Here is a 14056-nt window from a genome sequence, read left to right as displayed (position 1 = left end):
TTCGTGGTCAACACGTAGATTCCGGTAAACTCCACTAAGAATAAATAACAAAAGTCCTTTTATAACAAGCAAAATAAATCACACGTACTTTACCTAGAAAACATAACATTTGATATTTTCGACGAGGTATTTGTTTAAGAGTTCGGTTTTAGCAACTAGTCAGACCGTTAAACAAACAGAACCCGGAAGTAAAGTCCGATGAAACGGTCTATACGTAAAAACAGCCTTTAGAACCTTCACTGAAAAAAATTATTCATTGAATTTAATAATTTTTTTTAAGGTAAGTGGTTGCAATCAATTTATTTAATTTAAACAAAAGTTTTATATTTTTATTTTACGTTACTAATCTTTTTTGTTTAAATGTAGCTTAAATAAATTGATTGCAACCACTTACCTTAAAAAAAATTATTAAATTCTATGAATCATTTTTTTCAGTGTTACAGTCCAAGGTTCTTGAACCATTTCTTCTCATTGGCTATGTTTATATGCACAAAATATTGTCAATTCGAATGAATTTAATTCGATTGAAGGTTACGATAATACAGTTTACATGTACCCTAAACATTATAATCTGATTAAAATGTTGGTTTACATACATTCTATATAATCCGAACCAAACATCTGCGCAAGCGCACAGCAAGGGTTGCCAGATTGGGGTATCAAAACCAGATTTACTAAACAGGGTAAAATAGTGTTAGAGCGCAAATTCAGTAAAATGCAGAGTCTAAAACCAGCATGCTACAAAAACCACACCGGGGGGCAAGCTTAACCCAGCAGGCATTTTAGGAAGAGAGTGAAATCTGGAGCTAAATTTTTTTTACGGTATGTGGAAAATAATGTGTTTTTAACCATAATACATAGTTTTTTAGCATTGAAATGGGTGCTCTTTAAACTTTTTTGCCACGATAAATTGGCTACCTTATTTTTACACCCTAGTTTAGTTAAAGTTAAAAACCTTCCTCACAGTTTAGGTTGCATGTTAGTTATAAGTAGTGTCGTGTTTAACAAGGCTGGCGCCTGTAATAAATTCAAAGTACAGTCCGTGTTTTACACGTTGCATGGGAACAACAGCTCGTGTTTTATTCGTGAATATTCGGCACGACTCGCTCATTTCATTCTTAAGACTCATACGGCAGCTACAGACACAGAAAGTCACCCAACAAGGAAGAAGATGCTGAATAGTCATGATGCAGTTTAAACATACCTTACGTATTTGACTTGATAATCGATGTTTTAACAATTCAGTGAGGATTCACTGACTGGACTCTTCTCTACGGAAGCGAGCGCGCGTCGGAGCGCTGGAGACGCGCGTGCTTTGAGCCGGACACATCCGTGAGCATCTGATCTGAAACGCCACATCAGAGGTAAACATGACTTTTAACAGTATTTATATGCGTTTTTTTATTTGTGATGTGCATCTGAAAGATGCGTCCGAAATGCCAACGTGAGTAGACTACTGTGGGCTATTTAGGAAGCAGAAGGAAGTGATCGCCTTTCAAAAAAATATTTTGCTTTAGCCTTTACATATTTCCTAACATCGTCTTCGGTTCATGTCGTATTAGTCCAGATGATCACTAAATAGGGTGCAGATTATCAGTAAGTGAAGTAGCCTATAGGAGCTGTTCGTGGTGCTGAAAGCGCTTTGAAGACTGTAGCCTATTTGTTAAGCATTTCAAACTTTATTGCTCCCTTTCAAATTTGATGACACGGTCGGTTTGCATCTAAAAATTCGTAAAGTTTTAAAGATGAATTACTTAACCAAAGCGTAAACGCACTAAATTACTTGCAATCTGTACTCTTGTAGTTAGTAAAGCATTGCGTTAGCAACGCAAAAGTGACGGATTGGTATCCAAGGTTAAATGTGTAGTTGAATCTTTTTGGATAAAAGTATCTGTCAAATCCATGAATGTAAATATACAATTCTGCATCTTTTGAATAGCGCATTAAAATGTAGATAGTATTTTTTTGTGTGTGTGTTGTAATCCCTATTTTCTTTCTTTTTTGAAGTTTCCAGAGAAGATATTAGTTACTGTAGATTTTGGACCGTTTCTTTTATCTCTTAACAACATACAGTGCTATAACTGATGACTCAAACCCTCTTCAGTATTTGCATGTAATAACATGTGCTGTAGTTTGTGCCCATTTGCCTGCCTTGTTCAATCACTATAGAAACAAGGGTACCTAAGCATTAAATATTTTTTTGAGCCGTTTCCTCAGCACGCTGTTTTCTGTCAGATTAAAATAGTCTAGACTATTAAATACGCAGGAAAATATGTGATAATATGAATATACACAGCCTTCAAATAAATGGAATAAACATTAATTGCTAAATGGGAAAGATAAAATCATCTGTCCAAACAACAATTTCAATCATCACATAAACTTTTACTTTCCAGCCACATCATAATGGTTTAATATTCATAATTTACTGTTTTTCATTTTCAATAACATTTACTGCAGTCCAAATCAAGGAATTATTAATGCTATTTTCCCGTCTATGTAATTCTCCTGGAGCAAAGACCTTAGAGACTTACAAGCCAATCCATCAAACATGATGGTAAACATTGTAATGCGTAGACATTTGTTGGATATCAGAAGCTTCATCTATGAAGAGATAATGATGTAAGATTGATTCTCCATTACTTACAAAACAGAGGCACCTATTTTGCTGGAGTGAATGGTCATGCTTATCTTAGATTTCAATCTATTTCAGTTTCCAATTACATATACATTTATTATTATCATCCAAAGCCACTAAATGAGAGAGAGCATTTAATCAATTTTATCCATGAGCAAACATAAAGTGCAGTTTACAAAGCGGTGAACAACATTATTTTTTATTATAATGCTGATTAGTTAATTGGCAAAAGTAACAACTTTAAGCAATTTTTTTCTGAGCGTATGCTTTTAAATGCATGACTCTTATCTGCAATACGACATTCATCGGGATAGACAGCTCTCTTCTCCTGCAGGCCGAAATTTCAACCCATCACTCTGATAGACAGAAAGCTCTCATCCCACAAACCACCAGACGTGAAGAGATACAATAAACCCAAGACTAAGAAAAGTTGTCCTACATAAATGTTTCATCTTGCAGAATCTTTTTTTTTTTTTTTAAGTCTAGTAATAATCGAAAGGGGAAACATAATAAAACCCGTATTGATTCTACTTGTCTTTTGTCTGTCATGTTTTCATCCGACTCGTGTTTCTACTGACAGATTTGATTTATTTATTTTAGGGCTGCTGCTCTCCCGTGTAGTCTCTGTGATGCTGTAGACAAGAGGAAAAACCTTTCTCTAAAGGATGAATTTAAGAGCTACTGAGCTAAAATTTATTTGCTCTTTATACTGAGATCTGTCTGGATGGTCTAAACCAGTAGAAAAATAGGATGGCCAAACCATCTTACAGACTGTTGCACTTCTTAAGGCGGGCACAGTTGCTGCTTCTTTTCCTGGGCGTGGCTTATATCATGGCAGGCAGTGTGTTAATGCTTCAGCGCTACAGTGTTGTAACATTTCAAAGAGAAACGGACAGCGTCCCGATCCCCTCTCTACTGGCACCACCTAGGGTCTTGGATGTACCTGCTGTCGGATGGTTGTACAAGAGGAACGGTGCTAGAGTTATCCGGGATGTGGCGAACCAACCTGTTGAACAGTCGAGCAGCAGAACAGTTAAGAACCATCTCACATCTCACAACCTGGAGGGAAGACATCTGAGACGCCACTGGTTTCATAGCAATACAGATGAACAGCGAACCTTTTCTGAACACAGTCGGTTACATAAGGAACGACGACAAAAAGGTAAGTCATACTTTCAAAAGCACCTGTAACTATACTTTGTGGTTTTCAATACCTTTATAGTAAAAATAAAGTCGTTAAATGATGCCATAGTAGAACCATTTTTGGCTGTGACTGAATGGTTCTTGGGGCACCCAAAATGGTTCTTCTATAGCATCGCTGATATGAATGCTTTGTAAAACCTTTATTTTCAAGAGTGTGTATTTTTTCTCTGAATCATTTTTAACAAGGAACCTACATCGGATGTTTCATAAACAATGAAACGGAGCACGCGCTTGGCGGGATCGTTCTTTATGACTTCCGTAAAATGACCAACGCCTTGTGTCAGGACACCTGCTCAGAGAGGTAATGACTTCTGAAGGAGAAATGAAAGAAACGCTGTATTTAAGAACAGTGAGTTCAGTGTTTATTCACAGAAGCAGGAGGCGAAATTAGGTCCAACAAACACTGAGCTACAGTATAAGAAACTACCCATACAGCCCAGTCTCACAAAATTACCTAAAGTCACATACATTTTTTTATTCTTTTTTGTGATACTGTCACGAATGTCCGCATTTTTTCGTGACCGTATCACGAATTTCTGTTTACGTGTCATTGTCACTGTTGGTTAATCAACTGTTTTGTCCTATTTTGTTACCATTGTCACTTCGGTTTAGAGTTAGATTTACATAAAATGACATCCTTAACCAAACCCAACGACAATGTTTAAAAATCAAAAAAAATCCGAAAAAACAGAATAAACCTACACTGAAAAAAATCTCTGGTTGCACATGATTGAATTAAGTTTTCTTAAAATGATTTTTCTTTTAAAAAAAATTGTTGGATCTACCTCATTTAATTAAGTACACCAGTTCAACATGATTGAATTAAGTTTTCTAAAAATGAAAAAAAAAATTTTTAGTGTATACTTAAAGTGACATCCTGACGCAAACACCAAATCTAACCCTAAAACGAAGCGACAATGGTTTGAAAATAGGAAAAAGCTGTTGGGTAACCAATATGTGACAATGACACATAAACAGAAATTTGTGATACGGTCATGAAAAAACATGGAAATTCGTGAAAGTATCACGGAAAAAAATAAAAAATTTACGTGACTATACAATAGGAACGTAATTTCGTGACTGGGTTACCCCATACAGCAAATGACTCTGGGCCTGATCCGCACCGGAGTTGCCAACTTTGGCACAGATCTGGTACGGATCCGGCCCGGAGTGGTATTACTACGCGGACCATTTATGTACAGATATTTACCTTTGAGGTGTCAATATGTATCTTTAAAGGGGACAGAGAATGAAAAACCATTTTTACCTGGTCTTTGTTGAATAATGGTAGTCTACCCGCATTCACGAACATACAAAAAGTGCTAAACATGCTAAACATCTCAGTCTCATAGAAATTCCTCTTTTAGAAATGTCAGCCAGAAAACGTCCCAATCTGAAAAACTGATGCTTATGACATCACAGGCATCTCACTGCCCCTCCACTTTAAAATAATTGGCTACATTTTTTGAGTGGCAGCAAAGTCAGCCAATCAGTAATGAGATTGCAAGTTAAGCCAGTAGGGGGAGCCAAATAGGTGCAAAACCACTTGTTTAAAATCCCCCACCCTAATAGAGCTACCTGAGAGAGGTTTTTAGGAAGCTTCTAAGGTATTACAGACCCAAACAAAAAAAATTTGTCTACATGTCACGTCACAGAACAAGGATAAATACTCCGTTCAATCATTCTATGTCACCTTTAAAGTACTAATATGCACACTTTAGGTACAAAGGTGTACCCCTGTGACAGCTTTTGTACCTTTCTTTCTGAGAGTATGCTGTGGAAAGCTACACTTTGTTAAGTCTTTGCCTTCCAGAATTTTTTTTCAATATTTCCAATATATTAATATTTCACAAAATTATATTATAGATGCACTATTTATATCTCGAAAAAAAATTTAATTGAATGATACATTTTATATAATAACAAGAAAATCTTGACTAACATTTGGTCAACACTTTTATCCAAAGCGACTAGCAGTGCATTCAAGCTAAATTTTTTCAGTATGTGTGTTGGTCTGATTGAGCTAAAAAAAAAAACGAATGGAAATGACACGTTCTTCTCTATGTAAATGAAGATGACTGTTTGCTTTTACAGTGGGTTCCGGTATGCTGGACTGGAATATGGAGCGGAGTGTCACTGTGGGAACAGGATCTGTGCCCGTCGGGCTCGGGGAGAGGACTGTAATCTGGACTGTCGGGGAGAAAAGGGTCCCCCCTGCGGAGGAGTGGGACGTCTGTCTGTTTACAGGGTTGAGGATCGGCTTCCCGGACAGAGACGATGTGAGTCACGTTGCATAAACATAAAAACAGACCAACACTAGTTCACATGTCCTTGGAAAGAAATCTTACATGTTTAATATGAATATGACATTAAACAAATGTTTGTGGGAGCCTGGCCACAGGACACAATCATGTGCCAAAAAAAGTCCAGAATAAAAATAGTAAGATAACATAATAAGAACAGGGCTGAAATGCAAAAAAAAAAATAGCATTAATATCTTGTATTTTATATTTCACAAGCTTCTGTCCCTTTTTTTACATCTTTACTGCCTGCACTTAAATGCATTTACGGGTCGTAGCCAATGATGTAGTGCGCAGTGCTTCAAAATATTTGGCGACCTAAGTTTGAATTCCGGCTTGAGGTCCTTTTCCGATCCCGTACCCCTCTCACCACCCCGTACTTTCCTGTCCTCTCCTTACATACTGTTTATCAAATAAAGGCAAAACGATTTAAAAATAGAGAAGTATTTAATGTAAAGTTGCTTTGTGGCAATGCAAAATAAGAAATAAATTTGAAATTTGATGCTTTGAGCAAGACGTACCTACTTTTCTGTTTTCAATGTTTCACAGACAGAACTGTGCACTACCACGGATGTTTCAAGATACCAACAAATTTAACAGATGATGTCCTAATCCAGACCTCTGAACTTACGCGAACCCCTCAGCAGTGTATTGAGATCTGCACCGAACAGGTTTAATTCACAAATACTCAGCTTAAGTTTACTTAAAATGCAGTGTAAAATCCTAGCACCCTTTCACATACTGATAAGAATCTCTTCATAAGGTATATGAGGTTCTGTCTTTAACCCCATCTATATTCTATGTGACGTTGTCAGGAGCTGCCATTGGCCCTTTTGGGAAGACAGGGCTGTTTTTGCAGCCACTCCTCCTTTATCTTTACAATGCAGAGGAGTGGACATGATAACGTGTGTGGGAGGGGTAACCAAACAAACCACACCTCCCTTCATGACCTGGACTATCTCCAAGTGTACAGTACTCCTGTGCTAGGTAAGAGACTGCATATCCAAACTATCACAGGTTAACAACAATTTTTGCTATTTAAGAATTCCTGTTTTCAGATGCAAAATGCAAAGTAAGGAGCTTTCTGCCCCAGAGGTCCAGCAGTCTTGTAGCTCTGTCCAGTTTTCCAGGGGCTGGGAACACCTGGCTGCGTCATCTTATCGAGTTGGGAACTGGATTCTACACCGGCAGTTATTACTTTGACGGTTCTCTCTACAACAAAGGTAGGATCCTACCACACACACACATCTTTGGTCAATTTAGCTGTGTTCCTCTGTGAGTTCGAAGCCAGCTGATTAAATCGCTTTGGATAAAAGCATCTGCTAAATTAAAGGCGGGGTGCATGATTTTTAAACTGGGCTGAGTACCAAAACACACTTGTAGCCAATCAGCAGTAAGGGGCGTGTCTACTAAACATGGGTTGCATATGTGTGGGGCTATCAAAAGAAGGTCCAGATCCTATTGTGGTTTGTTTAGGTGAATTCAAATATCAACATTGCCCTTCAGAGATCATGCACCCCGCCTTTAATAAATAAATAAATGTTATGAAGATTTTGATTGGAATTGAGAAACACTAGAAAAGTAGCAACAAAAAGTAGAGACGGGTAGTTTTCCCAGCTCCTTTTATCCCTGCTGCAGGTTTTAAAGGAGAGAAGGATCACTGGCAGAGCGGAAGAGTCATTTGCGTCAAAACTCACGAAAGCGGTCAGCGGGAGATTGAAACGTTCGACTCGGCCATCCTGCTGATGCGTAACCCATACCGCTCTCTCATGGCCGAGTTTAACCGCAAGTGTGCCGGACACCTGGGCTACGCTTCAGACATTCACTGGAGGAGTACAGGTACCAATGAGGAAACCACGTCTATTTTGGCACTGCATATGAACCACATACACAGATGATGTGTTCATAAGACTGACATGACATCTTCATGAAGGAGAATCTTCAACTTAGTCATTAAGTGTCATTTTATCAATTATGTCATTTTTAATGCAAAGATGACATTGTTTGAGATATCTTTGTTATGACAACTTGACATAAACCAATACATCATAATTTGTCATGACACCATGACATTGCCAAGAAAACATAACTGACCACTTTTTACCAATGATACAAATATAATTTGTCATTAAAATGTCATTAAGTGTTAATACTCTGTCAAATAGTTTTATAACAGCGTCATGAATATTTTTCTTGACCTCAACTAAAGTGGTACAAATATAATTTGTCATTAAAATGTCATTAAGTGTTAATACTCTGTCAAATAGTTTTATAACAGCGTCATGAATATTTTTCTTGACCTCAACTAAAGTGGTACAAATATAATTTGTCATTAAAATGTCATTAAGTGTTAATACTCTGTCAAATAGTTTTATAACAGCGTCATGAATATTTTTCTTGACCTCAACTAAAGTGGTACAAATATAATTTGTCATTAAAATGTCATTAAGTGTTAATACTCTGTCAAATAGTTTTATAACAGCGTCATGAATATTTTTCTTGACCTCAACTAAAGTGGTACAAATATAATTTGTCATTAAAATGTCATTAAGTGTTAATACTCTGTCAAATAGTTTTATAACAGCGTCATGAATATTTTTCTTGACCTCAACTACAGTGATACAAATATAATTTGTCATTAAAATGTCATTAAGCGTTAATACTCTGTCAAATAGTTGTATAACACCACCATAAATATTTTTCTTGACCTCAACTACAGTGATACAAATATAATTTGTCATTAAAATGTCATTAAGCGTTAATACTCTGTCAAATAGCTGTATCACACCGTCATGAATATCTTTCTTGACCTCAACTAAAGTGGTACAAATATAATTTGTCATTAAAATGTCATTAAGCGTTAATACTCTGTCAAATAGTTTTATAACAGCATCATGAATATTCTTCAGTTCATAATGTTTTTTTAAGTTTCCTCCAGTTTAAGAAATAAAATAAATAATAATAATAATAATAATAATTCAAATTTATAAAATTATATTTTATTGCATTTGGAGACCCAACATGATCACACAAAGTTCCGTGGGATAGTCACAGAGTTTTTTGGTCATTATTCCGTGGCATTCTCACGGATCTCCGCATTTTTCTGTGGCCCTGCCATGGACTGTCTTTTTCCAAGGCAATCTCACGGATTGGTTACTCAACCGTTTTTCCCTATTTTCGAACCATTGTCGCTTCGGTTTAGGGTTACATTGGTGTTTGCGTTAGTATGTCACTTTAAGTATTGGTTTATACTATTTTTTTCTGATGTATTCTTTTATATTTTCTAAACTTTAAACAGTTGTCGCCTGGCGTTGGGGTTAGGGCTGGGTTTGGGTAAGGATGTCATTTTATGTAAATCTAACCCTAACCCTAAACCGAAGCGACAATGGTAAGAAAATAGGACAAAACAGTTGAGTTACCAATCCGTGAGAATGCCACGGAAAAAGACAAGGAAAAATGCGGAGATCCCTGAGAATGCAACCCAGTCTCACCCCATGTCGTCAATATTTGACGACACTTGACCATTCGTCAATATGTGACGCGGAGGGTATACCTTTCGTGTCATTTTTTGACGAACTGGGGACTTCAATACTATTACGTCCGTTGCATTCTGTTCTCCTATTTTCTTACCATTTTCGCGTCGGTTTAGGGTTAGATTTACATAATGACATCCCTACCCAAACCTAACTCTAACCCCAACGCCAGGTGACAACTGTTTCTAACCCCACGCCAGGTGACAACTGTTTAATTTCGCGGACACTGTTTAATTTCGCGTACACTGTTTAATTTTGCGTAATCTAACCCTAAACCGACGCGAAAATGGTAAGAAAATAGGAGAAGAGAATGCAACGGACATAATAGTATTGAAGTCCCCAGTTCGTCAAAAAATGACGCGAAAGGTATACCCTCCGCGTCACATATTGACGAATGGTCAAGTGTCGTCAAATATTGACGACATGGTCACCCCATGTCGTCAATATTTGACGACACTTGACCATTCGTCAATATGTGACGCGGAGGGTATACCTTTCGCGACTTTTATTGACTGTGTTAGAGAATGCCACGGAAAAATTAGCAAAGAATTCTGACTATTCCACAGAAATTTGTTAGATCAGGTTGACCGATTCACCTAAAATGAAATGAAAACAAAAAGCTATGCAGCGTTGGGTCCATATCACTAGAAAAACTAATTAAATTAAATATTCTTTTTTTCTTAAGAAAGAACAAGTTCTGTTAGTTGTCAGTTTTTTATGTATTGTGCACATACATAAAGTTAAGTAAAATCTTTTGACATGTCGGTTGCATTTAGCTAAACTATTCAAAATTATTGAGTATTACCACTTAATGACATTTAAATGAAAGTTTAATGTAATGTTAAGCCATTAAGCTAGGTAGTTTCTTAAAGGAATATTCCATTTTCTTAAAAGAAAAATCCAGATAATTTACTCACCACCATGTCATCCAAAATGTTGATGTCTTTCTTTGATCAGTCGAGAAGAAATAATGTTTTTTGAGGAAAACATTGCAGGATTTTTCTCATTTTAATGGACTTTAATGGACACCACCACTTAACACTTAACTCAACACTTAACAGTTTTTTTCAACGGAGTTTCAAAGGACTCTAAACGATCCCAAACGAGGCATAAGGGTCTTATCTAGCAAAACGATTTTCATTTTTGACAATAAAAATAATAAATATACACTTTTAAAGCACAACTTCTCGTTTAAATCCGGTCGTCATGCGCAAGCGTGACCCGACGCAATACGTCATCACGTCAAGAGGTCACAGAGGACGACCGTGAAACTCCGCCCCAGTGTTTACAAATGTGGTGAAAGAGGACCGTTCCTTCGTTGTTGTATGTCAACTGATACTAATTAATGTCTTTGTGTCAGTTTATTGTTTAAAATAGTCAGCAAACGTGAGTTTTATATTTGTAACACGTGACCTCCCTACGTCACTACGCATTTACGTTAGGTCGCGCTGGACCGGACCTAAACGAAAAGTTGTGCTTTAAAAGTGTATATTTGTTATTTTTCTTGTCAAAAATGACAATCGTTTTGCTAGATAAGACCCTTTTGCCTCGTTTGGGATCGTTTTTAGTCCTTTGAAACTCCGTTGAAAAAAAATGTTAAGTGTTGAATTAAGTGTTAATTGTTGGTGTCTATTAAAGTCCATTAAAATGAGAAAAATCCTGCAATGTTTTCCTCAAAAAACATAATTTCATCTCGACTGAACAAAGAAAGACATCAACATTTTGGATGACATGGTGGTGAGTAAATTATCTGGATTTTTCTTTTAAGAAAATGGAATATTCCTTTAAGTTTGATCATTATTTTGCTATGTCATGTTTATGACAGATTTATAACAAGTTATAATGTATTAGTTTATTTCATAACAAAAACATCTCAAACATTGTCATCTTTGCATTAAAAATAACATAATTGAACGAATGACACCTAATGACAGTTGTCATACTGTAAATGTGCATAAAATCTCCTTCATGTTCATGACACATGTCATGTCATGATTATGAAGGTGTCATGTTAGTCATATACACACCCCTTCAAGTAAAGTCGTACCAATTGGGTAAATGAAGACAAAAATAATTTTTTAGGGTTAATTTGAATTTAGTGATGAGCACACCTTTAGAAATAAAGGTACTGTCACTAGGATGCTACCCTTTCAAAAAGTACACCTTTATAGGCTACCTTAAATGTACATACAGACCATTTCGTACCTTTATTTCTGACAGTGTATTAGTTTGCAAAATTTCATTATGCATGTGTTTAGTTTTGACAATGTTGTTGCTTCTGTTACAGACTGGTTGGAGTTTGCAGACAGTTATTCCTCCTGGTGGATGTCTCACGCTTTGGCTTGGCTGCAGTTCGCCCGTCGCCTGTTGGTGGTGCACTTTGAGGAACTTCAAAAAGATCTCGCAACGCAGTTAAAGACCATTGCTTCATTCCTAAACATCAGCATTCCCGAGGAAAGACTCCTCTGCACGGAAAGCAACAGAGACGGACATTTTAAACGCTCTGGATCTCGTAGCCTGACCTTTGACCCGTTCACCTCCGAGATGAGAGCCCGTATAGATAAATACATCCAGACTGTAGATAAAGCTCTCAGAGACAGAAACCTCAGCGGACTACCACAAGAGTACATGCCCAGATGAGACTACATGAACACAACTACTGCTCCCTACTGGAGGGGATGAAACCGATTCACAAAGTGCCTGAGTACAAACACAAGATACAGATCTAGAAATTGGTTTTGTTTTTCCTTTGGTTTGGTTGTGCTGTCGCAGACTGGGCCCGAAGTCTTGTTTATATATTATTTTATTAAACTGATTCAATTCTGATAACTTTAAACATTTTTGATTCATTTTATTCTTGACCTTAAAGAAGATCATTTTATTTAAAGCAAATAAAATAAATAATTTCACCAATTCATCTTGCCATTGCTAGCAGCTCTTCTAATTTAATGCCTACTATTCCGATAGTTTGTCTTAAGGTTTACACTGATATTTATTCATTGGTCATTTATTTTCACATGCGTTTCTTATTTGAATGTGACATCTCAGGGTTAAAGTATCTTGGGAACAGGTGCATCCACTTAAGACAGATGCTTCTTTCACATAAAACAAGCAACACATCTTGCTCATGCACATAAAAACAGCTTGTGTCCTTCAAATCGTTTTATGACCATAATAAATCAAAGACATCAATCTATGAGAATGCTTTAAGCTCCACATTTAGGCTATTAATAATCTGCCACAGGAGAGGAGCAGTGCCTTGGTTTGACTGGGAACAGAAGCAAACAACAAACATCAAATCTATTTATGATGCACTCATATTAATTTGCGCAAAACTGTGGTTATAAATGGAGAAATTTTACGTTTTTCTAGATAAATGTATCTGCCTATGGTACATTAGTAACCCAAGTCAGCATAGTGGCCTTGAGCAAAGCACTTAACCTATTTTTGCAAAAAGCCAGAAAAACTCTTGCAGAGCAGTACAATAGCATGGGAGGTTTTTTGAGCTTTTGAATAACAAAGTGGTACGGTTTGTTATTTTCAACCCAGTGTTGGGTCAGAAAAGGCAAACCCAAGCCACTGGGTTGTAATTTAACCTATGCTGTATTGTTACAACCCAAAATGCTGAGTTGTTTCAACCCAAAATGCTGAGTTGTTTTAACCCATTGTTGGATCAAATACATACACAAAAAATGTATAAATTGAATGAATCTTTTTTTTAAGGTAAGTGGTTGCAATCAATTTATTTAAGCTACATTTAAACAAAAGTTTTTATTTTATTTTACTTTACTAATCTTTTTACTTTAAATGTAGCTAAAATAAATTGATTGCAACCACTTACCTTAAAAAAAATTAATAAATTGAATGAATATTTTTTTTTAGTGTAGACTGTAAAGAAATATGGACGTAGAGTCCGTGACATCACCCATAGGATTGTGAGGAGCATTTTTGAAGCCAACTACAAAAAAAATAACATATAAGTTAAAAAAAATCACCCCCCTCACAGTTGTCATGAAGGGCAAATTTAGCTACACAATTGTGTCATTAAGACGAAATAACATATATAAGTCACAGTGGACTGTACGTCGCGTTTATTTAGAAAATTATTTCACAAAATCCAAGCTGAAGAACAGACATTTAATCTGGAAAGGTTAAGTTATTCCACTAAACAAAAGCAGAACGAAACAGCAGGCTAAATAGATGTCTGTATGTTAAAGTAATATTATCAGTTATTTAAACAAAAAACCATAGCATACAGAACTTACCTGGAAGGTTGAATAGGCTAAATTAACCAAACAAGCCAACTAGCGTGAAGTTTGCATACTCGTCATTCCACATTACAGAATCCAATGAATTACATAAGCAGCATATGGCGGACTCTC

General features: G+C 36.4%; 1 protein-coding gene across 1 annotated transcript; it reads left to right on the top strand.

Annotated features, from left to right (window-relative positions):
• Positions 1–830: 830 nt before the first annotated feature.
• wscd1b (WSC domain containing 1b) lies at positions 831–12587 on the top strand. Its single transcript, XM_065260735.2, has 9 exons — positions 831–1364; positions 3239–3800; positions 4028–4142; positions 5936–6120; positions 6691–6812; positions 6957–7128; positions 7200–7364; positions 7780–7980; positions 11962–12587. The coding sequence occupies exons 2-9, from the start codon at positions 3389–3391 to the stop codon at positions 12312–12314; spliced, it is 1725 nt and encodes a 574-aa protein (XP_065116807.1). The 5' UTR covers positions 831–1364; positions 3239–3388; the 3' UTR covers positions 12315–12587.
• The last annotated feature ends 1469 nt before the right edge of the window (positions 12588–14056 follow it).

This window comes from Paramisgurnus dabryanus, chromosome 10 (genome assembly GCF_030506205.2).
Source record: "Paramisgurnus dabryanus chromosome 10, PD_genome_1.1, whole genome shotgun sequence".
NCBI classification, from domain to species: Eukaryota; Metazoa; Chordata; class Actinopteri; order Cypriniformes; family Cobitidae; genus Paramisgurnus; species Paramisgurnus dabryanus.
The sequence above is the reverse complement of the archived record's forward strand: the minus strand, read 5'-3'. Positions and strand labels throughout refer to the sequence as shown.

Bases quoted from the DNA above. Each gene is read 5' to 3' on its own strand.
- wscd1b (XM_065260735.2), top strand. From the start codon at position 3,389: ATGGCCAAACCATCTTACAGACTGTTGCACTTCTTAAGGCGGGCACAG. The intron at 3,801-4,027 runs GTAAGTCATACT...ATTTTTAACAAG, and splicing joins TAAGGAACGACGACAAAAAG to GAACCTACATCGGATGTTTC. The intron at 7,981-11,961 runs GTACCAATGAGG...CTTCTGTTACAG, and splicing joins CATTCACTGGAGGAGTACAG to ACTGGTTGGAGTTTGCAGAC.